Source organism: Leptodactylus fuscus, chromosome 6 (assembly GCF_031893055.1).
Source record: "Leptodactylus fuscus isolate aLepFus1 chromosome 6, aLepFus1.hap2, whole genome shotgun sequence".
NCBI lineage: Eukaryota > Metazoa > Chordata > Amphibia > Anura > Leptodactylidae > Leptodactylus > Leptodactylus fuscus.
In genome coordinates, this window is record NC_134270.1 from 99,683,499 (window position 1) to 99,707,539 (window position 24,041).

Sequence of the window (24,041 nt, forward strand, 5' to 3'; positions counted from 1 at the left end):
TATTAAAAATTGTGGGTGCACATAACCCCCATATATTCTTTGAATTCCCAGTGAGACAAAGGAACTGTATAGCAGTATTAAAAATTGTGGGTGCACGTAACCCCCATATATTCTTTGAATTCCCAGTCAAACAATGGCACTGTATACCAGTATTAAAAATTGTGGGTGCACATAACCCCCATATATTCTTTGAATTCCCAGTGAGACAAAGGAACTGTATAGCAGTATTAAAAATTGTGGGTGCACGTAACCCCCATATATTCTTTGAATTCCCAGTCAAACAATGGCACTGTATACCAGTATTAAAAATTGTGGGTGCACATAACCCCCATATATTCTTTGAATTCCCAGTGAGACAATGGCACTGTATACCAGTATTAAAAATTGTGGGTGCACATAACCCCCATATATTCTTTGAATTCCCAGTGAGACAATGGAACTGTATAGCAGTAGCAAAAATTGTGGGTGCACGTCACCCCAATATATTCTTTGAATTCCCAGTTAGACAATGGCACTGTATACCAGTAGTAAAAATTGTGGGTGCACATAACCCCCATATATTCTTTGAATTCCCAGTCAGACAATGGCACTGTATACCAGTATTAAAAATTGTGGGTGCACATAACCCCCATATATTCTTTGAATTCCCAGTGAGACAATGGAACTGTATAGCAGTAGCAAAAATTGTGGGTGCACGTCACCCCAATATATTCTTTGAATTCCCAGTTAGACAATGGCACTGTATACCAGTAGTAAAAATTGTGGGTGCACATAACCCCCATATATTCTTTGAATTCCCAGTCAGACAATGGCACTGTATACCAGTATTAAAAATTGTGGGTGCACATAACCCCCATATATTCTTTGAATTCCCAGTCAGACAATGGCACTGTATACCAGTATTAAAAATTGTGGGTGCACATAACCCCCATATATTCTTTGAATTCCCAGTGAGACAAAGGAACTGTATAGCAGTATTAAAAATTGTGGGTGCACGTAACCCCCATATATTCTTTGAATTCCCAGTCAGACAATGGCACTGTATACCAGTATTAAAAATTGTGGGTGCACATAACCCCCATATATTCTTTGAATTCCCAGTCAGACAATGGCACTGTATACCAGTATTAAAAATTGTGGGTGCACATAACCCCCATATATTCTTTGAATTCCCAGTGAGACAAAGGAACTGTATAGCAGTATTAAAAATTGTGGGTGCACGTAACCCCCATATATTCTTTGAATTCCCAGTCAAACAATGGCACTGTATACCAGTATTAAAAATTGTGGGTGCACATAACCCCCATATATTCTTTGAATTCCCAGTGAGACAAAGGAACTGTATAGCAGTATTAAAAATTGTGGGTGCACGTAACCCCCATATATTCTTTGAATTCCCAGTCAAACAATGGCACTATATACCAGTATTAAAAATTGTGGGTGCACATAACCCCCATATATTCTTTGAATTCCCAGTCAGACAATGGCACTGTATACCAGTATTAAAAATTGTGGGTGCACATAACCCCCATATATTCTTTGAATTCCCAGTGAGACAATGGAACTGTATAGCAGTAGCAAAAATTGTGGGTGCACGTCACCCCAATATATTCTTTGAATTCCCAGTTAGACAATGGCACTGTATACCAGTAGTAAAAATTGTGGGTGCACATAACCCCCATATATTCTTTGAATTCCCAGTGAGACAAAGGAACTGTATAGCAGTATTAAAAATTGTGGGTGCACGTAACCCCCATATATTCTTTGAATTCCCAGTCAAACAATGGCACTGTATACCAGTATTAAAAATTGTGGGTGCACATAACCCCCATATATTCTTTGAATTCCCAGTCAGACAATGGCACTGTATACCAGTATTAAAAATTGTGGGTGCACGTAACCCCCATATATTCTTTGAATTCCCAGTCAGACAATGGCACTGTATACCAGTATTAAAAATTGTGGGTGCACGTAACCCCCATATATTCTTTGAATTCCCAGTCAGACAATGGCACTATATACCAGTATTAAAAATTGTGGGTGCACATAACCCCCATATATTCTTTGAATTCCCAGTCAGACAATGGCACTGTATACCAGTATTAAAAATTGTGGGTGCACATAACCCCCATATATTCTTTGAATTCCCAGTGAGACAATGGAACTGTATAGCAGTAGCAAAAATTGTGGGTGCACGTCACCCCAATATATTCTTTGAATTCCCAGTTAGACAATGGCACTGTATACCAGTAGTAAAAATTGTGGGTGCACATAACCCCCATATATTCTTTGAATTCCCAGTCAGACAATGGCACTGTATACCAGTATTAAAAATTGTGGGTGCACATAACCCCCATATATTCTTTGAATTCCCAGTCAGACAATGGCACTGTATACCAGTATTAAAAATTGTGGGTGCACATAACCCCCATATATTCTTTGAATTCCCAGTGAGACAAAGGAACTGTATAGCAGTATTAAAAATTGTGGGTGCACGTAACCCCCATATATTCTTTGAATTCCCAGTCAGACAATGGCACTGTATACCAGTATTAAAAATTGTGGGTGCACGTAACCCCCATATATTCTTTGAATTCCCAGTCAGACAATGGCACTATATACCAGTATTAAAAATTGTGGGTGCACATAACCCCCATATATTCTTTGAATTCCCAGTCAGACAATGGCACTGTATACCAGTATTAAAAATTGTGGGTGCACATAACCCCCATATATTCTTTGAATTCCCAGTGAGACAATGGAACTGTATAGCAGTAGCAAAAATTGTGGGTGCACGTCACCCCAATATATTCTTTGAATTCCCAGTTAGACAATGGCACTGTATACCAGTAGTAAAAATTGTGGGTGCACATAACCCCCATATATTCTTTGAATTCCCAGTCAGACAATGGCACTGTATACCAGTATTAAAAATTGTGGGTGCACATAACCCCCATATATTCTTTGAATTCCCAGTCAGACAATGGCACTGTATACCAGTATTAAAAATTGTGGGTGCACATAACCCCCATATATTCTTTGAATTCCCAGTGAGACAAAGGAACTGTATAGCAGTATTAAAAATTGTGGGTGCACGTAACCCCCATATATTCTTTGAATTCCCAGTCAGACAATGGCACTGTATACCAGTATTAAAAATTGTGGGTGCACATAACCCCCATATATTCTTTGAATTCCCAGTCAGACAATGGCACTGTATACCAGTATTAAAAATTGTGGGTGCACATAACCCCCATATATTCTTTGAATTCCCAGTGAGACAAAGGAACTGTATAGCAGTATTAAAAATTGTGGGTGCACGTAACCCCCATATATTCTTTGAATTCCCAGTCAAACAATGGCACTGTATACCAGTATTAAAAATTGTGGGTGCACATAACCCCCATATATTCTTTGAATTCCCAGTGAGACAAAGGAACTGTATAGCAGTATTAAAAATTGTGGGTGCACGTAACCCCCATATATTCTTTGAATTCCCAGTCAGACAATGGCACTGTATACCAGTATTAAAAATTGTGGGTGCACATAACCCCCATATATTCTTTGAATTCCCAGTGAGACAAAGGAACTGTATAGCAGTATTAAAAATTGTGGGTGCACGTAACCCCCATATATTCTTTGAATTCCCAGTCAAACAATGGCACTGTATACCAGTATTAAAAATTGTGGGTGCACATAACCCCCATATATTCTTTGAATTCCCAGTCAGACAATGGCACTGTATACCAGTATTAAAAATTGTGGGTGCACATAACCCCCATATATTCTTTGAATTCCCAGTCAGACAATGGCACTATATACCAGTATTAAAAATTGTGGGTGCACATAACCCCCATATATTCTTTGAATTCCCAGTCAGACAATGGCACTGTATACCAGTATTAAAAATTGTGGGTGCACATAACCCCCATATATTCTTTGAATTCCCAGTGAGACAATGGAACTGTATAGCAGTAGCAAAAATTGTGGGTGCACGTCACCCCAATATATTCTTTGAATTCCCAGTCAGACAATGGCACTGTATACCAGTATTAAAAATTGTGGGTGCACATAACCCCCATATATTCTTTGAATTCCCAGTCAGACAATGGCACTGTATACCAGTATTAAAAATTGTGGGTGCACGTAACCCCCATATATTCTTTGAATTCCCAGTCAGACAATGGCACTATATACCAGTATTAAAAATTGTGGGTGCACATAACCCCCATATATTCTTTGAATTCCCAGTCAGACAATGGCACTGTATAGCAGTATTAAAAATTGTGGGTGCACATAACCCCCATATATTCTTTGAATTCCCAGTGAGACAATGGCACTGTATACCAGTAGCAAAAATTGTGGGTGTATATAGCCCCAATTCTATTGCTAGGGGACTTGCAGGGTATTTCTGAGGTGAAGGTGGGGGGGCACACCGTTGGAACGGGGATTTGGGGTGTATATATGGGGTATACGGGAATACACTGTCAGTGTGTTCCATTCAGGATCCTGGGAAAGCTGGGTTGCGGCGATTGAGCCCGTCAGTGCCACGTTACACTGACAAGCTTCTCCCTGGAATTGAAGTTATATGTAAGCCCAATATATTCTTTGAATTCCCAGTGAGACAATGGCACTATATGGCAGTAGCAAAAATAGTGGGTGTATATAGCCCCAATTCTATTGCTAGGGGACTTGCAGGGTATTTCTGGGGTGAAGGTGGGGGGGCACACCGTTGGAACGGGTATCGGGGGTATATATCGGGTATACGGGAATACACTGACAGTGTATTCCATTCAGGATCCTGGGAAAGCTGGGTTGCGGCGATTGAGCCCGTCAGTGCCACGTTACACTGACAAGCTTCTCCCTGGAATTTAGCTCTTATAAGAGCTGTTGGTTGTCTTCTCCTTCCTATCCTAGCCTGTCCCTGCCTACCCAGAATCTAACCCCTAGCTAACTGGACGGAAACCTCCGTCCTCGGTGAATTGCAAGCTCAGAATGACGCGAAGCTGGGCGGCGCTGTTCTTTTAAATTAGAGGTCACATGTTTTCGGCAGCCAATGGGTTTTGCCTACTTTTTTCAACGTCACCGATGTCGTAGTTCCTGTCCCACCTACCCTGCGCTGTTATTGGAGCAAAAAAGGCGCCAGGGAAGGTGGGAGGGGAATCGAGTAATGGCGCACTTTACCACGCGGTGTTCGATTCGATTCGAACATGCCGAACAGCCTAATAGCCGATCGAACATGAGTTCGATAGAACACTGTTCGCTCATCTCTAATGCTAATCAGTATGCAACCTTGTAAGTCTCCGTTCACATCTGCGTTCTTGGATTCTATTTCCCTCTCCGAATGAAATATGCAGAGAGAAAAGCACTGCTTGCAGCACTTTTCTCTCCACATTTTTTTGTGCAGAAACCATACAGACCCCATTATAATCTATGGGGTCTGCAGGTTTCCTTAGCAGGTTTCCAAGCGGACCCCCTAAACAGAAACCCCAGCGCAGATGTGAATCTAGCCTAAACTATGTTTTAGTATGTTCAAGCTTAGTGACAATGAGTTTTATCGCCTGTACAGCTCTAGCACGGGTTGTCTGCCAGATCTGTTATAGTCCTGAATGATGAATATCCCAATTGATTAAAGAGAACCTTTCATGGATTTGGGCACTGTCGGCTTTCCAGCGGTATATAACACCACATGTGCCCAAATCCATGAAAGGTCCTCTTTAAAGGTTTCACTGCTTTAGATAACACTTTTGTATGTTTTGCACTGGACATTTTCAGATAATACCACCAATTTCAGGAAAAGACCACTTTTGAGAGAAAATCCGTAGAGCTTTTCTCAGCATATGTTGACTCCCTATTACACCTACATGGAAAGTGGCAGCATTTCCGTAGGTATAATGGACCTGCTGAGATTTACAGAAACGTGGCGGTTTTTGAAATCGCAACATTCCTGCTGTAGATTTTTTTCTGCAATGTGTGGATTGAATTAGCCATAATCCCATCCATTTTGCAGGTACTGTTGTTTTTGCAACGCAGGGTCTGATCTAAATAAGATTTGTATTTGTAACATCTTTTATTGGTGCTCTAGCACTAGGCCACCCAGTGCACTCATGCGGTCAGATCCAAGTATGTAAATAGAGATTAGAGTTATTATTTTTGAAGTTATTATTATTATTCCTTCATTAGATTATCACATTTTCAGAATTAATGTCATACAAACTTACCGGTATATAAAAGGGATCATAAACAAACACATTTTCCTTTGCAAGTTTAATGGATACAAATTTCGGATTTCCACATTGCTGAATTGAGGCTAAGGCTAAGCAGCGACTTTGGCTGTGACTCCTCACTCGTGAGCAAAGATTGTCATGCTGCCCTGCAACTCCTTCACTCGGGGCCTGCGACTGCAACTTCCAGACACAAAAATAGATTTTTCTTTCGACTACAAGTTGCATCATTCTCCTGGACACCATGCACTTACATTAATGAAGGAGTCACAGGGCAACATGGTAATCTTTGGTCATGAGACAGGAGTGTTGGCCAAAGTTACATAGTCATACCCTTAGATTTGGTTCACATGATATTTGTATCATCTGCTCACCACTAAGTAAGGCTGCATACATGTATGTTGTACTTTTTCTGCTGTAGATACAGTTGTGTATTATAATGTAGCTTTTTTTTTCTTTTCTTGCACACCAATGTGAGTGTGTGTGATAGCCGGCCAGTGTCCATAGTCAAGGGCTTTCATGTGCAGGGGCCTGGGCCAATAGCGAACAGTGGGTGGGGGATGCTGGAATTCTATCCCATTCATCTGTGAGTGAGTCTCAGTCAGGACAAAGCTGCAGCTCCAAACACTGTCTCACACTCAGAGCTCTGTGAAGTTCTGGATACTGTTACCACACTTGGCATGGAGTGTTAAAACCCCTGGGCTGAAGATGAAGGTTATGGTAAGAGCTGAAAACTTTATACTTTATATCAACAATTGTTGTGCTGGAGCCAATAGCTACTTACTACAGGGATGAAGAATTGTTTGCAGTCCTGTTGTATTCAGAGCTGATTAGATTTGTATTATTTATTTTGTGCTAAATAGTAAATATGTATTTTAATTATGTTTTATTACATCTATAGTTATTATGGTTTATGTTTTTATTATTGAATTTTGGAGTATTTTTAAATATTTTTGCATGTATTTATTTATTTTATTTCATTTACATGCTGTTTTCCTGATACATTTATTATTTTAAAGATTTGGAACAAATTTTTTTTATTTTAATATATATTTTTCTGTATTATACTGCATTGGTATAACCCAGCACAGGGTAGCACGGTGGCTCAGTGGTTAGTTAGCACTGCAGTCTTGCAGCGCTGGAGTTCTAGGTTCAAATCCTGCCAAGGGCAACATCTGCAAGGAGTTTGTATGTTCTCCCCGTGTTTGCATGGGTTTCCTCCCACACACCAAAGACATACTGATAGGGAATGTAGATTGTGAGCCCTATATGGGAGAGTGACTGACAATATCTGTAAAGCGCTGCGGAATATGATGGTGCTATATAAGTAAGCATAATAAATAATAACCCAGCATATCGTGACAGACCAAGTATCATTGGAGTTGGTGCTGGAAAGCTAAAGGTTACAACCCCTGACTGTAACACCAAATCATCACAATGCAAAGATTTCCCATGTGATTGACCAACAGGCAAAGGGCAGATTTCCATTGGTTGTAAAGAATATATTGTCTCCATAGTGTCCTGTATCATCTACATTATTAATAAGGCATTAATGTAACTAGAAGGGGTGAAATGCTCACACATATACCCAAGCCCTGGTCTGTGAGGGGACCAAAATGTTATACAAACAGATTTTGTATGAATTAATATATGCGCAGTGATAAACCTATGGACTACCTGTATTACAGTCATGTGTTTCTTGCAATGGCTTGTCCTTTTGTATATTCTGTACAGATGTTGGATTGTTTTGGATGAATATGACACTGGAGGCATCTGATAGAATGAGCCAAGGTTCCATGGTCAGTACATTCCCTGAACGACTCAAGTGTTTTTCTTTCCTATTTGTTGCGCAAGCAATATTTGAAAATGAAGATTTCAGATTTGAAGATTTTCTCTTTTTTTGTGCAAGTGAAGCAGAAACTTCTTTATATTTAGACTTGAGGATTGAGGGCAGATCTGTGACACATACAACTAGTTCCTGGAGAAACTGCCTCATACCTGAGTGGTGAGCACAAAGGCTGACTCACTGGAGGGTGATGTTGGGCACTCACAATAAACGTCATCCGCCACTCTAATGCATTCATACATTGATTTTCTTCAGTGTTCTCATTTCTGATCCACAGCTAGGACGGTTCATTGGGATTAATGTGCTGATGCTTTACATCCTGTAGGTAGGACATGCTTGGCAGTTCTATAAAACAATCACAGTCATCTGTTACTTTCTGTTATCAGCCATTACTAGCTGTATAGGGCAGATTGTAGCATGGGATGTGCAGAAAATGCCCTGCCATGATATTTTTTCCCCTCATCATTTAACTGGCCCTTTAAGGACATCTTTCATATTCTGTATTATAATATCATGCGAATGGTTAGAAATGTAACTAACATGCTGCACTTTTCTATGCTGCTAACCTTAGGGTTACTGGACCGGTAAGTGTGTACAGTATGTAGGTATATAGATGTTTTGGAGAACATGGGAGAGCAGCCTTTTAAAAGGTGACATGGCTATGCAGTCACATGTGTCACCGCTGTACAGCTGTCATATAACAGTCTAGGTCAGATGTCAGGCTGGGTTTACATGGCACTTTTTTTACTAAAGAACTGCAGTTTTTAGTTTTAGGAATACCACGTGTTATTTCATCTGTATGCTAACAACTACCAAACTGAAAACCTTTGGTGTACTGGCTGTTATCATACCGATGAGATGTATAGTAAGATCTGCTACTCATTACTGCAATAAAAAAAAAAAAGTGTGGAGTTCTTCAACAAATAAGCACAGTCTGAACACAGCCTTACTAAAGCTCTACAGGCAGTTTTTAATTGCAGTACTGAATAGAGCATGTTACTATGCATATCACCTGTATGCTAACAGCAGGTACACCATAGCTATTCATGTTAATGATAGTTAGCATCCAGGTGACATGCATAGTAATGTATATTCTGTACTGTAATTAAAAACCGCATGCAGTTCCTCAGCAAAAAAGCCCTGTGTAAACCCAGCCTCACGCTCCCTCTATGCAACCAGGTGGATGTGGGAAGTCGGCACAGCTGGAAAGCATTATTAGATCATTAGCTGAGGAAATCTCTCTGTTTCTCAGGATTTCGGGTTGTGCAATATCTGGTCAGGCAGTGACATGGCGACTGTGGGCTCCTAATATGTGTATACTAGCTGGTACCCGCGACTTCGTCTGCGGTGATTGTAGAAGTAGGTATATACAGGCGCCGGTAATGTTTTCGTACTGTGTATAAGGGATGGGATATGAAATGTAACTTTGTATCTTGTTTTTCCTGTAATTCTGAGAATACATGAGACTTTTGTGTTGATTGCTGCTCTATATTTTACAGCTCAATTTGTCCCGGACACACAGCCGCAAAAACAGGATCTATGTGTACAGGCCCATTGAAATGTACAGGCCCATAGTTTTATCCACAATTGTAGATAAAAGTCTGTCCCTGTGCATGACAGTTTAGTAACTCCATGTGCCTCTTATTAATAGCAATTAACCCCATCATGTCCCTCACATTAACCCTTGTGTAAAGAGTTACTGATATGTGAGAGACTGGAGGTAATAATTAAGTATCTTCATTATTGGGGTCTTTTATTAGTACCTCCATATGTCTCACATGTTAGTAACCTTTATATGAGGCACACAGGGGTTAATATGAGGGACATGATGGGGTTTATTCCTATTAATGTGAGGCACATGGAGTTACTAACACTAAGCTAATAACCCCAAATGCCTGACATTAATGAGAATAGGAACTAAAGGAAGGGACCTGTGTTTTTTTCACTTTCACTTTGCTAACAGCTTCCTCTCCTCCTCAGGGAATCTTTGCAGGGTGCAGGCGGCAGGAGCTATCACTATAGCAGGCAGAGACCTGAGCGATTAAGCTCCACCCCCTGGGTTTCCTGCACCCCTCTCATTGGAGGGCAGTGAGAGAAGGGGAGTGTCCTTATGCCTCAGCTCTAGCAGAGCACTGAAGGGACGCTCCGACTTCACTTAACTCTTGCAGGTCCTGTGCTGCTGGCGTTCCAGTGAAAAATGGCAAGAGTGCCACTCTTGGCATGTGTGCCAGGGGTTGGCAACTTCTGCTGTAGAGGGTAATATGAATTTTGTGGCTTGCTATGGTCCAAAGTGTGTGAGATTGCAGAGATAGTGATGTGAGTTTGGGTTTTGTGGGGGTCCTGGGAAAAACGTATATGCGCTATTGTGATGAAAAGTAGCCTATTGCGCAATCCTGTGTAGTAACTATGTTTGTGGAAAATTTCAGCCAAATCGGTGGAGCGGGTTTTGCATGATTGAGGAACAAACATCCAAACACAAAAACCCACAAACATCCAAACTCACAAACTTTCATATAATTATAATATTAATAGGATATTCATATGTGGTAGACTTGCACACATTTCTGTGACTGAAAATCACTTTTGTTAGTCTGAGTAGTTTTGTTTTGCTTGAAAGTACATGCGTTTCTTAAATCTGTTACGTGGGGCCCCACGTAGCATATGCACCCATGGTGCATAAAAACGCGTCGTTTTGCATTTACTGCAAAGTAGATGGGATTCTGGCTAATCCCATCCACACATTGCAGAAAATAACCCACAGCAGAAATGCTGCGATTTGTTTTTTCAAATCCCAGCATGTCAATTGTGGCGATTTCCGTATAGGTATAATGGAAGAAGAAAAGCGCTGCGTGAAAAATTTCTTACAACATATCTGTTGCTTGTAGACATCCCACATAGGTATAATTCAGACAGCTGTATTCTCTTCATACCATTGCTCTGAATAAAAAACATGGTTGTCATTTGCCTTGAAAACCTAGAAAACAATTGGAGTGTCAGTTCATTCCAGTTTTATTTCTGCGACAGATTTCGAAGCATATTTTACCATTGGGGAACATGCACTAATTCTCACAGATACCATCTTAGCCTTGCTTTGATGATATGTCTTACCTAAGTGACCCAGTGTACCCTGCATTAGGAATTGCAATAAATATATGTCATTGGGGTCTGGAGTTTTGGGACAACTGAGCTGCCAGTTGGGGTCAATGAATGCGCTCCATTTGGCAGAAGAGTTGATGCATTTGGGAGTCACAGGGCTGACAGCTGGTAATGACGTATGGGTATCATTGTGACTTAGCTGACAACAGGTTTGAGATGTTAGGTGTGCGCTCTGTTGTCAGAAAATGATGTGAGCTGCGGCTAGTTGGAGATGGTAATGAGGTCTGTGCATTGTGGCTACTTGGAACTATTTGTTACGGTGGCTATGTGACCTGTATATGTGTATTGTGGCTACAAGGGGATTTGATGTATTGTGATTGTTATACTATGTTGCCATTGAAGATGATGATAGCTATAACCTGCTTAGGCACTTTGCTTATATATAGCTGCCATTGTGGCTCTGTCCTTATATTTACCATAATCCCCACTGGATAGTTGGCAGTGTGGCCTCCTTTACCTCTCATATACACCAGGGGCAGGCAGGCCACCTATGTGACCTAGGCCAGTTTTAGACAGTACCCCAGTTTATGGCTATTCTCTATTGATAAACACTGTGTCCAATGTGAAATCCTCAGAAATCTCAATCCCATCTTTTTTCTCATGGCTTTGTTTTCCGGCACTTAATTGTGAACTCCCCTGAGTATGCGCAAACCAACACACTCCTTCAGCAGCACTCTGTGATCTTCAGAGGAACTTCCTGGTCATTCCTCAGGCACCATAAATTAGGCTGTGTATTTAAAGGGGCAGGAAGTCATTGTTCCAGTAAAGGCAATAGACTGTCAGCTTGATGGTCCAGGGTTGTTAGTTAATAACCGGGGCTGACCTCTTATTTACCTCTGCACAGGTGTAAAGTCACAAAAAAACGTAAAGTCCCAAGATTTCCAGTAAATATACATCTCCCAAGTTATCTTCTAGCATCAACTCTCCACGATCTGGAAAAGCTGGGTGACAACCGATATGGCCACCCCTACAAATCCTAAAGAGGTAGTCACTCAGCTTTCCTAAAGCCCTGTAAGGCATATCTAGTCTAGCAATACAACATTATAGTAAGTAGAGGATGAATTGCTAAGCACTGTCGTTGTGGCTTCTCTCCACTATGGGCAAATGTCAGGAATATTTTGGGAAATTGGCATAAAGTATGATCTGGGCCCCAAAAAACGGAAGGTGCTGAATAGAGACAAATGGAGAATTTTTTTCCCAATTTTTAGGGGGGAAATCGACTCTATTTTGTCACTGCAGAAATGACACCATGACCTTCTTGTGGTTGTTGTGATGAGATAAAGTTGTCACCAGAGCTGTTAAAGGCATCCTCTGGTGATGTACAGATCTGTGACCTCAGGTGACTAGGACTGGTCTGTTCCAGTTTTTGCAGTGGATTTGGGGGAGGGGAGGTATCTTCTGAACCAAAATGCCTTTACAATCTAAATGACCTTCTACTGAATACAATGCAGCAATAAACACATAGACATGAAAGCACCAAAGACAAGACTGATGATGGTGCATTGTGACAATATTGTGAGATCTATCAACATCAACAATCTATTTTCTATGAGGTTTGGGAGAAATATCTGATATTGAACATGGATTTTGCATTATTGATGGAGAATTGGTGGCAAAAGAGGACAGGTTTTCTAGAACAGACTTTACATACCTTAGATTGAACATACCTTAGGGTGATGCATGAAACTGACGGATTGGATTTTTACCTTGTTCTGGAATTGCCCAGTTAAGCAAGATTAAAGGGGGTCTGTTACCAGAGCCCACCATATCAACACAGCCCTGCATATTTATAGGTTCGGGCCACCTGAATCAAACTGTGTTTTACTTTCGTTGCTGAGACATTGCCTTTTCAGTAAATATGCAAATTAGCTTTTTGGAGCAATGAGGGCATTATTGCTTACCTTTTTGGAGCAATGGTGATACCCTCGTATCTCCAAAGAGCTCATCTGCATATACACAAAAAAGTATGCTAGGTTCTCTGTGACCGACTACTGTTTGGATCTGATACTTCAGTGACACTGTTTCATACTCTTGGGGCATTTTTAGTCTTTCTTTTCTTTTCTTTTCTTTTCTTTTCTTTCTCTCTCTCTCTCTCTCTCTCTCTCTTTCAGCTCATAAATGAGGGGTTAATAAAAGCGATAACATAAAACATCTACAGGATGCTATAGAATTTTCAGCATGCGGATGTCAAAGCTTTATGAATTTTGTGTCTGTACTATGGTTGCTGTTAGTTATATAAATATGATATATACATATATATATATATATATACACACACACACACATAAAAAGAGAGAGATAAATAAATATATGCTTTACAGCATAACATATCAGCGTTTTGCTCGCCATTTTTCATGAATATGGACCAGGACACCTTGGTCAGACTTATTTATTATAACTCATACTAGAAAACAGGGATTCTTCATGGATTCCTGATTGTTGTAGATCTCCATTGTGGCTCACTGATTATTTATGTAGCGGCTGGAAACTCTTGATAATTCAGACAAGCCTTGCGCGAGTCCGGGCCTTTATTAAGATTGGAGTATGAAATGTCAATCTTAATATACTGTATGTACCTAAATGCTGGTTTAGTTTGCACCCAAAAACATACCTTGCACCACATTTATCAAGTGTTCTAGACACTTTTACAACTTGTACCGAAAAAAGGCACGTGACTTCGTGGCCTATCTTGCAACCACAATTTTCTGGCGTAAACTAAACCAACTAGTAGTATGTGCAAAATTAAACTGGACATCTTGATCAAACCGCGTAAGACAGCTATTATATATCTGGCACAGTTTTTTACACTGTGTAGTATGAAGCTAGGTTCACGCTAGCATCAGCTGCCCATTGTTCTGGTCTTCCAAAGGACCAGAACAATGGACAACTAAAATTACGTATTGATGATAATGGGGGGCTATTGTTTTGGGTTTTTTTTAATTGAAAGTGATGGACGAGAAAAACGTAAATGCAGGACTTTTTCATCCAATTTTATGTAGACCTTGCAATAGTCTCCGTATGAAACTCTGCAAATGTGAATATAGCCTAAATTTTCAGACAATATTAGTAAATCTGCCTCATTGAGTTTTTTATTGTTACATTTTAGTGGATAGGTCAACAGTATATGAAACATTTGGGGCCTTGAACAACCCCTTTAATGGCGTATATTCTCCTGATCACCTATCCAATTAAATCACAGTTTTTTTCATTTCCTTAGGTTTAATTTAGAAATCTGCATGGATTAAGTCTTTATACTGGCAGTAGTAATTATGGTGGGGAGAGGGGCTATTCTGCATGACAAGGGGATTAAAGGCTCACGTGGGGGCTAATTAATGAGGGACAAAGGCTGACTAATGAGACAGCATACAGGGATTGGGAGCCCTGGGTAGTCACTGGCACAAAGTCACTGATTGTTGCATTGAAACAGGCCTGGAGGGACGCGTGACCTGCTGAGTTGAAGGTGTTCATTATGTCTTGTGCATAAGAACTGGGACCACATATCTGGTAGCTCATTCTACTGGGTCTATTTCCTGCACAAAGATAATGACATTACAGCTAATGACTTGTACATCACCTTACCTGGAAGAACAATGCATGCCTGTCGGCTCAGGGTTCAATACTAATTCCATAACCCCTCTCTTTATAGTTTTAAGGAACGACGCAGGGGTTCACATCTTCAGCCCCATATACAATTGGGACCCGATATGGACAATTTTTCATCTATTAGTTTTGGAATCACAATTGTTTGTGGAGAAGCTTGTTCATCCTGAGCTTCTTGGGGTGTGAACAGATTTCCGGACCTACAGGAAAGAATGATTAGCAGAAGATTACTAATTATTTCAAATAGTCTGAATTTCTGACAATTTTTAAGATCAATGCTTGCTGACAATCAATGGTGACATACACTGTTTACTTATGAAGGCTAAAAACTCACCCTTACCTGGTGGTGCTTAAAGGGTTTGATACATTTATAGCAGTTTGGGATTTTCTGTGAATTAAAGGGAGTCTTGGTTTGCATCAAAAATGTTATTATATCAGGTTCTGTGCTGTATAATGCTCAGAGCTATGTGCACAGTGCCATAGCTTTTGTAGAATGGCTGCTTGATTTTGACATAAAACTGCTTTTTATTCCTATGCAAAAGTTAAATGTGCACAGGGGTTGTTCTGGGGCAAATAAGCATAATAGCAAGATATTCCTCTCATCCATATCATTCATAGCAGCAGTGGCATAATATGAGCTTTACCCTGGCTCCTCCTGAGCAAGAGGAAGATCACACCTTGCAAACTCTTGCGGGCAGGGCCCTAAAATCCTCTGTACCAGTTTGTCACTGTTAGTATTGAACTTGTTTTTGTGCAATTAGTGTACTGTTTGTAAACCCTCAAATGTACAACACCATGGAATTAATGGTGATCTATAAATAATAATAATTAGCCATAAGCCATAATGGCTCCATACACATGTATGCCTTGTATGGGGCCATGAGCCTGGGGCAAAACCAAGAACTGTTCCGATTCCTGTCTGTTTTGTGGCCTGGGCTCAGAGATCAGTGAATGGGGCTGTGGACGCTTAAGCTGAGTTCACACGGGGTATTTTGGTCAGGATTTTGAGGCTGTATTTGCCTCAAAATCCTGACCAAAAAGACTGCTCACATTGAAATCAATGGGAGCTGTTCAGTTCTTTTTTGCGGAAGCCGTTTGTTCCGGCTCCCGGAAAAAAGAATGAACATGCTCATTCTTCAGGCGGAGTTGCCCCGTGAGTCCGCCTGAAGACACTCCTTCCTCCCGACTAGGCCCATTCATTTGGGCCTAATCCGGAGTAGAGTGCACAACTGGTTTCTGGTGCATTGCATCGGCATCCAGTTGCAGCTACCCGTATTTTGGACTGGAACCTGAGGCGGCCTCCACCTCAGGTTCTGGACCAAAAAAACCCAGCCTATGGATGTCATCCATGTGCCGTTTAATCATGACCTGGCTATGTGTACAACGTCATGTATCTGTAGCCTTGGAAGGATACAGAACTTTTTATTAAAGTGCAAGCGTTTTCAGCAACACAATTCGCTGTTGATATTGCCTTGGCCAAACCATAGATGTCATCTACCCCAACAGAGGGTGACTCTACGCCTTACATTTCATTAGTATCATAGACACATATTGGTTTCTGGTCATGTAGCATTTCACAGCCGCAGGGCGTAATGTCATGATCTGTGGGAAGCTCTGACTGTGGGATTGTCAGGGTGAGCGGAGTTTCACACAGGACCCCGGGAGCTGAACATTTGTGGTAATAGGACACAGGAAGTTGCAGCGATTCTTCCCAGCTCCAGAGTCCTGTGAGAGATGGGATATTTATACAAACACACATGTTTCTGGAGATGTCAGCTGTGCACTCGGCACTGAGGAACGCTCATCTGATGAAACCCCAACATAAACAATGAACTTCAGCTCTATATATTGTTTTGTACATTTCTGGGGTGGATGGGGGTTCTTAAAAGAGAATCACATATAGTTCATGTAATAAAAAAATATGATGTTCTAAGTCTCTGTATTACAACTGGGTCTGTCAGGTATCTGTCATGCTGTCTGTTATTTGACTGTAAAATATAGCACAGCATTTTTAGCTGGATCTGTGATGGAGTCTCTGAGGTAGATGTGAACATAACCTCTTTTAGTATTTTCCATTAGTGGAACAGCCAAAATACCCATAAGGCTAAGTTCACACAGAGTTTTTTTGGCAATGGATTTTGAGGCAGAATCCGCCTCAATATCCACTGACAAAACTGGCTCCCATTGACCAGGAAGCTGAAAAAAGAAGCGACATAACCATTATTGCTGCAGATTTTGCGGCTAAATCCACCACGGCATCTGCGGCGCGACACTCCCCTCCCAACTAGGCCCATTCATTTAGGCCTAATCCGGAGAGGAATGCCACGACTGGTGCACTACACCGGCATCCAGTCGCAGCTAACTGGTTTTTGGATCGGATTTTGAGGCGGCCTCCGCGTCAAAATCCAGTCCAGAAATCCCCATGTGAACTCACCCTTAGAAGCCATAGTGGGCTAAAAAACACTGTCTATTGAAAGGAGTTTGAGTATTTGCTCTAATAGTATGGCTCCTTGGTCCTGGAAGTTGGTGAGGGTTTAAGCTCACAATCCTACAAAAATTGGGTTTCTCAACATTTAAGAAAACTAAAGCTGAGGCCACATCTTGCAAAAACCAGTGGAGTTTCCATAAAAATTGTTGCGGCTGAATACTGTATCTTTTAGTACTCTCAACCTCTACTACAAATGGTGGTGAAACAACCAGCAGACTAGGAATGAGATCCCTCCTTTAACTCAAAAAGAAAAAAAAATCCTGAAAGACTACCACTATGGAAGCTGTGATGGTGTCCATATTGTCACCTTTCACAAACAGATAAAATTCAGGAGCTTCTTGACCAAAAAGTTTGATTCTAGGGCTTTTATTTGCTGTGGATTTCAAAATTTTTAGACAAAAAAGTATTTTAAGGCTAGGGACCCAAAAAAATGGATCGACGGACCACTGTTTCAGCGGTTACACATGGACACTATAATGGGGTCGGCTGGGTGCCCGGTATTTCAAAACTGAAGCTGGTGGAGAGAATAGTCTTATTTGCAGGACTTTTCTCTTTGCTGATTTTTGGTGGAGTCTGCAGATGTGAACTTCGCCTTAGAAAGAAATAGGGAAAAGATTTATTAGGGGCAGAGTTACCCTTTTAAAAGAAAATATTTTTAGTTGAGGCCCATGTGTGATGTCAGGCTACACTTACAGTTTATGTATTAGACTAAAACATTTCTCTGACACATCCAGAAGAATGTGACCTCTAGGCCGCAGAACTAACAGGGGATGTTTAGATTATAAGGGATTTTGGGATGTGACAGTACCCCCCTCATCATCCCTTTGTGGGTACAGGCCGAGTTCTTCTCCTCTTCATGTTTGTGCCCAGCTCACTCCCTTTGTTATGTCCTTTAACGTCTCAGTCGGCACAGATTTCAATGGATACAGAAATAGTGCTGCAGGACATTGTATTCCCTCTCTGCTGACACGAGAACAAACAGAACATTTCCAACCTCTTGTTATATTTCTTGGATCTGCAAGTTTTAAGGAGGACTGGAGGAACTCTGAGAAAATAACACATTCTTATTAGCTGAGTAACAACAGCTATGAACATCATTATAGTTCTGCTAGTCAAAAAACTTTTCTAGGATCCTGAATAAATTAAAAATGTTCTGCTCTCATATCACTGCCTAACTAAGCAGATTTGCCTTTCAGGGCTCTGGGAAAGCTAGATGACTAACCTTGTAGTTGTAAAAGAGATTATCATTAGCTGTACTGGCTCAGTATCCCATGTAATATGCTTAGAAACAGAGCTCAGCAGACAGTATTAGATATCTTAGGCCTGTTTCACATCTGCGTTTGGTATTCCATTCGGGGAGTCCGCAGAAAACACACGGACCCCATTATAGTTTATGGGATCCATGTGGTTTCTCAGCTAACCGCTTTTTAATGTGTTCGGTATTCTGTTTGGGGGGTCCCCAAGCGGACTCCCCGAATGGAATACCGAACGCAGATATGAACCAGGCCTCAGATACACAGTGCTACAAAAATATCACACATGCTATGCTTAGAATCAAAGTTCACCATACAGTATCACATAGCGGCTTAACAGACCATTTGACACAGCACAGGCATCTTAGATACAGTGGCTTAGCAAACCGTATCAAACACAATTTGCCTTAGATACACAAGCCCGGCAGCAATTATCCCTTAAGATTATTTAGTGCAGAACATGGTGGTGACTGGACAAGTTGTCAGTGCTGTGTATGACATCTTGTAGTGTAGGGCAGTGAATGCAATGCCAAGCATCACGTTGGTGGCACTGTTGCTGTGTATATGTGACAGCTGCAGTTGCAGGACCTGTTCTGGCTCAGCAGCCTCTATGAAAGGCTCATTGTTCTCACTTGGATGCATAGACCATTTTATCAGCTGAGCCGGCATGTTCGTGTCCCTTTAAACCAGCTGCTCTTTCCAGCATATGCTCAGGATATAAATACTTAGGACTCCGGTTACATTCCGGGTTCCTGAAAACAACTTTCATTTTATTTTTATTATTGATGACAGGCCGACGTCAGCTACTGAAATAGGAAATTATCAAAGTATTAGCAGAGGAAAGCTTTCTAGTAAGTCCAATACAGTCATTAAATGAAGCCAGAAATGGCTGATAACAGGGAACAATGGATTACCTTAGATAGGAGAGGAAATAAGTGTAAGTGTAAACTGCACCCTATAAAAAACAAGTTATCAATGGAAAGAGGGGGGTAATGTCAGTTCAAGCCGAATTATGGGACAAAAAACTCCCCATCTGAAATCCCCCTATAGCTTTGGAATTTTTTATAGGATTGCTTGCATTTCTTTAGGCAGTTATTCCAATATATCATAATTTAATTGTTACATATGTAATTCCCTTATATAATCTCTTAAATGGCCCTAAAGCTGAGCCTTCTCTTTAAATGGATGCTAGGTACATTGCTATACTACAACCTACTACTACTACTATACTACTACCTCTTTATATACCCTGTAATACCCGCTGTGGCTCGGTAGTTGTCACTGCAGGTAAATGTAGTTCCAAGTTGATGAGTTTTGCAGGGATCTTTGGAATGGCATTTCTTTCCTTTTCACGGTGAAGGAGACCTGTTAATAATTCTTTATTTCTTCAGTGCATGGGGCCGGATTCAGTAGGATGCTCACATGTGTCCACACATTCTATGTCTGCTTTCAGTTATCATAGCCTTTGGTCATGGAATGCACGGCTGGGGTCTTCCTATATTGATAACACAAGTCCGTATTTTTGCATCTCCTGGATTTTTTGCAGTGAGCAGTAGTATGTTTCTTTAGTGGTTAAACAAGGCAAGGGGTGAAGCTGGTGGCAAAGTTGTGAGTCTTCACTATTCTTTTTGTTACCGAGGGGCGGATTTTGAAGCGAAATCCGCCCCTTTGTTCACGTGTGAACGAGCCCTTAGGCTATAATATTCTCAGGATCAGGATCCTCACAGGATCATTATAATACTGTAATACTCACAGGATCAAAACTGCTCAGTATGTAAGAATATAACTACTAGAATACTGCCTGTATGTAGAAAAATGTACCTACTAGAATATTGCTCTATATGAACAACAGTATAACTCCTATATTAATGCCTCCTATGAACAACTTTATTACTGCCCCTATGTAAAATAATATAAGTACTATAATACTGCTTGCTATATACAAGAATACAGCTACTATATTACTGCTCCTATGTACAAGAATATAGCTATTACAGTACAACCCCTTCTAGAGAAGAATATATATTACAACTGTGGACAGTAACTCAACCAGATGTACTATGGTTTAAGAACAACCATACATAAGAACCAGTAGCAGCCACAATTCAACTAGCTATGTGTACGGTATTATAAAATATGCCTTAATCTTCATTTCATCTTTGTGTTGTAGAACATGTTGGCCAAAGCTCTGTACGACAACAAGGCAGAATGCTCAGACGAACTGGCTTTCCGAAAGGGTGACATCCTGACCGTGTTGGATCAGAATATCTTTGGCAGTGACGGCTGGTGGAGGTGCTATCTACATGGACGTCAGGGCCTTGCTCCTGCAAACCGCTTGCAGCTGTTCACCATAACCCAAAATGACTCCCCATTGGTGCAGTCCAACTATAATTCTCTGGGAAGAAAACAGTCTACGCAGAACATCTACCAAGTGCCTTCTGCACCCAAGACCGAGGCCGGGTCTATGTACGAGAGGATGGAAAACCTGTACATCACACCGACAACACAAAAGCCTGTAACTGGGGACATCTACCAGACTCCTGTTTGTTCTCCTGCTCAAGTATTCTATGAAAGAACCAACAGTTCATCCAGCCAGGTAAGTCTTGTTTGAAAATAAGAAGAAAAGATCAAATGAATTGAGTCTAAAGGCATAACTTAAAGCTTGTGTTCCCAATGCATAATATGTAATGGGTCCCCCAGCTTCCCTAGGCCATTTAGAATAGTTCTATATTTTATATGGAAGAGGGTCTGCCCCAAAAGGGCTCCCTACTTATTAGAAGTTCTTAAGGAACCTGCTTTGAATTCAGCCCTTTTACCAATGTTTTTTTCTTTTTGTTTGGCAACCCTATAAAGATATCTCCAGAATCACAAGCATCTGCAAAATGTTTCCTCCTTACTGAAAAAGGCAACTCCACTTTATTTCATGGAAAAAAAATGCAATAATTAATTCAACAGACATACATGGTCAGAGTGGCTTTAAAGAAAAAAATACAAATCTTCAGTTTAAGGTTTCCAGTAGTAAAAAGATAAATCATTTACAACAGTTTCCTACATATGTGTGTAGCGGTATTGGGACCGAGTGGAGGGGGGAGGGGTTATGTATGGGAAACTAACTGACGAAAAGGAAAAAAAAACACAACTCTTCCTCAATGGGATTTTAAGCCAAACATTTGCCAAATTCTAGAATACTTTAAGTTTGCAAAATATGTTTACCTTAAAATTCCAATAGAAAGGGGTGGGGGGGGGAGGGAAACCTGCACATCAGAAACAGGAAGAGCCCCCTCAATTAGTCAGCTTAGAAGCCAAATGGGTGGAACTCATTCTAGTGTTAAAGGGGTTTTCCCATCTCAAGGATCCTATCTAGACTGCTAGTTTATGTGGATTCAAGACTTTTCCTAAATACATTGCTTCAACAAAACTGCTTTGTTTGGCTATCTGAGATTATTCACTTAATTTTTTACACAGCATTTCCATAACCACTGACCTGTGGATGATTTTATCTCACAAGCCCAGGACAACTGACATAGTTCACTGCTCTCTGGAGTAGCTCACTGCTCTCTGGAGGGAGGGGGAGCTGAGTGCTTGGAGTGAGCTGCTATTTCTGAGCTGTTTATCTCCGACTCTTCCAGTTTCCTAATTGAACTTTGCTGATAAGGGCTGAGACAGGGAGTCTGTTACCTCTTTATGTAAACGCAGACCAAAAATTCAGTTTATTGCAAGCTGACTCTTGGTGCTGTGGCATGTAAGTTTGTTTTTCTCTCCCATCCCGTGTAGTATAATAGTGAAACCCCGCCCACCAATTTACTGAGAAAACTAGGAAGGGAACAGAGCTTACAGCCTCCAAGTTGGTGAGCAGGCAGGTTGGGAAAACCCCTTTTATTTTGACAATTTTTTTGGAAGTGTACTTGCATCCGCTTTACAGGGGCTTTGTACAATACATTTTGAAGAATGAGAATGGGGAATGTCAGGAAATGCTAAATCACAGTGAATTCTGGGGTCGCAACTTTATGATGTTGTTGGGTAAACCTTGAAATTTCAGCCATAATGTCAGTTGATTCTGAGTTAAAACTTTTCACTTTTCAAGGGATGTTGGCTAGATATCCCAGACCAGATTGTACAGTGTTAAAGGAGTTATGCCACCAAGAATATTTATCTTCCGTTTCATCACCGACTTCTAATTGGTGGGGCTCTGACTGCAGAGACCCCCACTGATCCTGAGAATTTTTTTTTTTTTTTTATGAACATTGTGAATACAGGCTGATCACAGCGTGGTTGAATATAGGTGCACCTGTTGAGGATGGAAAGCATCTGCATTCCCATTCTCCCCAAAGGCAGCACCAGAGATAACTGTTCTCAGGATCAGTGGGGTCTCTGCAGGCAGAGTCCCACTAATCAGTTATTGGTCTTCTATTCTATGGCTTGAGGATAAATATTCTTGGTGGCATAACCACTTTAAAGGAATTGTACTGCATCTTGTACCTTTTATGGCAATGCAATGAAAATGGAAAAAAAGATGCAGCACTGGGCTGTAAAATACAGATCTCCGAGTGCTCTTTAATTTACCCTTTGGGATATTGTGCAACACAAATGTTTAAGCTTTCAACATATTCAGCTGTTGCCAGCAGCTGGGTGATGTCCCTCGGAGAAGACAGTAAGCAGAGCACTCTGCTTCATAGGCTGCATATCCAGCACAAATCCTCAAGACTGTCGCTTTTTCTGTCCGTCAGCAAAACATGTTATTTATAGATGTCTGCTGTATATTTTTTTATGTAAAGACTACAGGGTTAACCATTTCTGAACCCCAGCACAGAGAAAAGTTTTAGAAGTGAAATATCTGCTCTCCCTTAAAGTAAAGCAAAACGGTTTCCTTTTCAGGGCCGACTCCAGGTTTGTGTGCATCCTCGAATGATAGAGCCTCAGTGGGCCCCTTTGTGGTGCACTGAGTGTGGTGTTTTTGTCTAAAAGCACCACAGCAAAAAAATACCGAAATTGGGTGTATTTGTTTGGCCGAGGCAGGCCTGCTAGAATGGACTGCAATACAGAGTACAGAGGATTAGAAGTAAATAGAAACGTATATATCTGCAACGCAGAGGCAGTATGGAAGCGTTAAGGCCTGTTTAGACGTCAGAACATGAAGAGGAATTCCTCCTAGTTTTCTACCCACCAGCTTTTCACCCAAATAAATGGGCCTAATTGATGGGGAGTCTTGAGTCATGAACTCCACGGTTGAATCAGCTGCAGAATCCGCGGCAAGATCAGTCTTATTTTTACAGTGTCATGCTCCGATTTCTGCCTCCCATTGAAAACAATGAGAAGCAGAAGGAGGGCTGAAATTGATTGAGGCGAAATCCAATACAAAATCAGCGCCAGATTCCACCATTAGTACTGTTAACAGTACAATGAACGCTTTGATCTATATTGATGGATGAACTCATTGTAGAAACCAGGAACTGAGTAGATTCTCACAGATGCTG

The 24,041-nt window shown here is 41.0% G+C and overlaps 1 protein-coding gene across 2 annotated transcripts in view; it reads left to right on the forward strand.

Annotated features, from left to right (window-relative positions):
- CASS4 (Cas scaffold protein family member 4) overlaps positions 1–24,041 on the forward strand; it is an 82,207-nt gene that overhangs the window by 45,318 nt on the left and 12,848 nt on the right. Inside the window, exons 1-2 of one of the 2 annotated variants that reach the window (XM_075276848.1) lie at positions 6,856–6,944; positions 20,738–21,163. In XM_075276848.1, the coding sequence (XP_075132949.1) occupies positions 6,933–6,944; positions 20,738–21,163 (438 nt within the window). In that variant the 5' untranslated portion in view covers positions 6,856–6,932. Of the gene's footprint in view, positions 1–6,855; positions 6,945–20,737; positions 21,164–24,041 lie in introns of those variants that run through there. The other variant, XM_075276847.1, reaches the window with a different exon arrangement.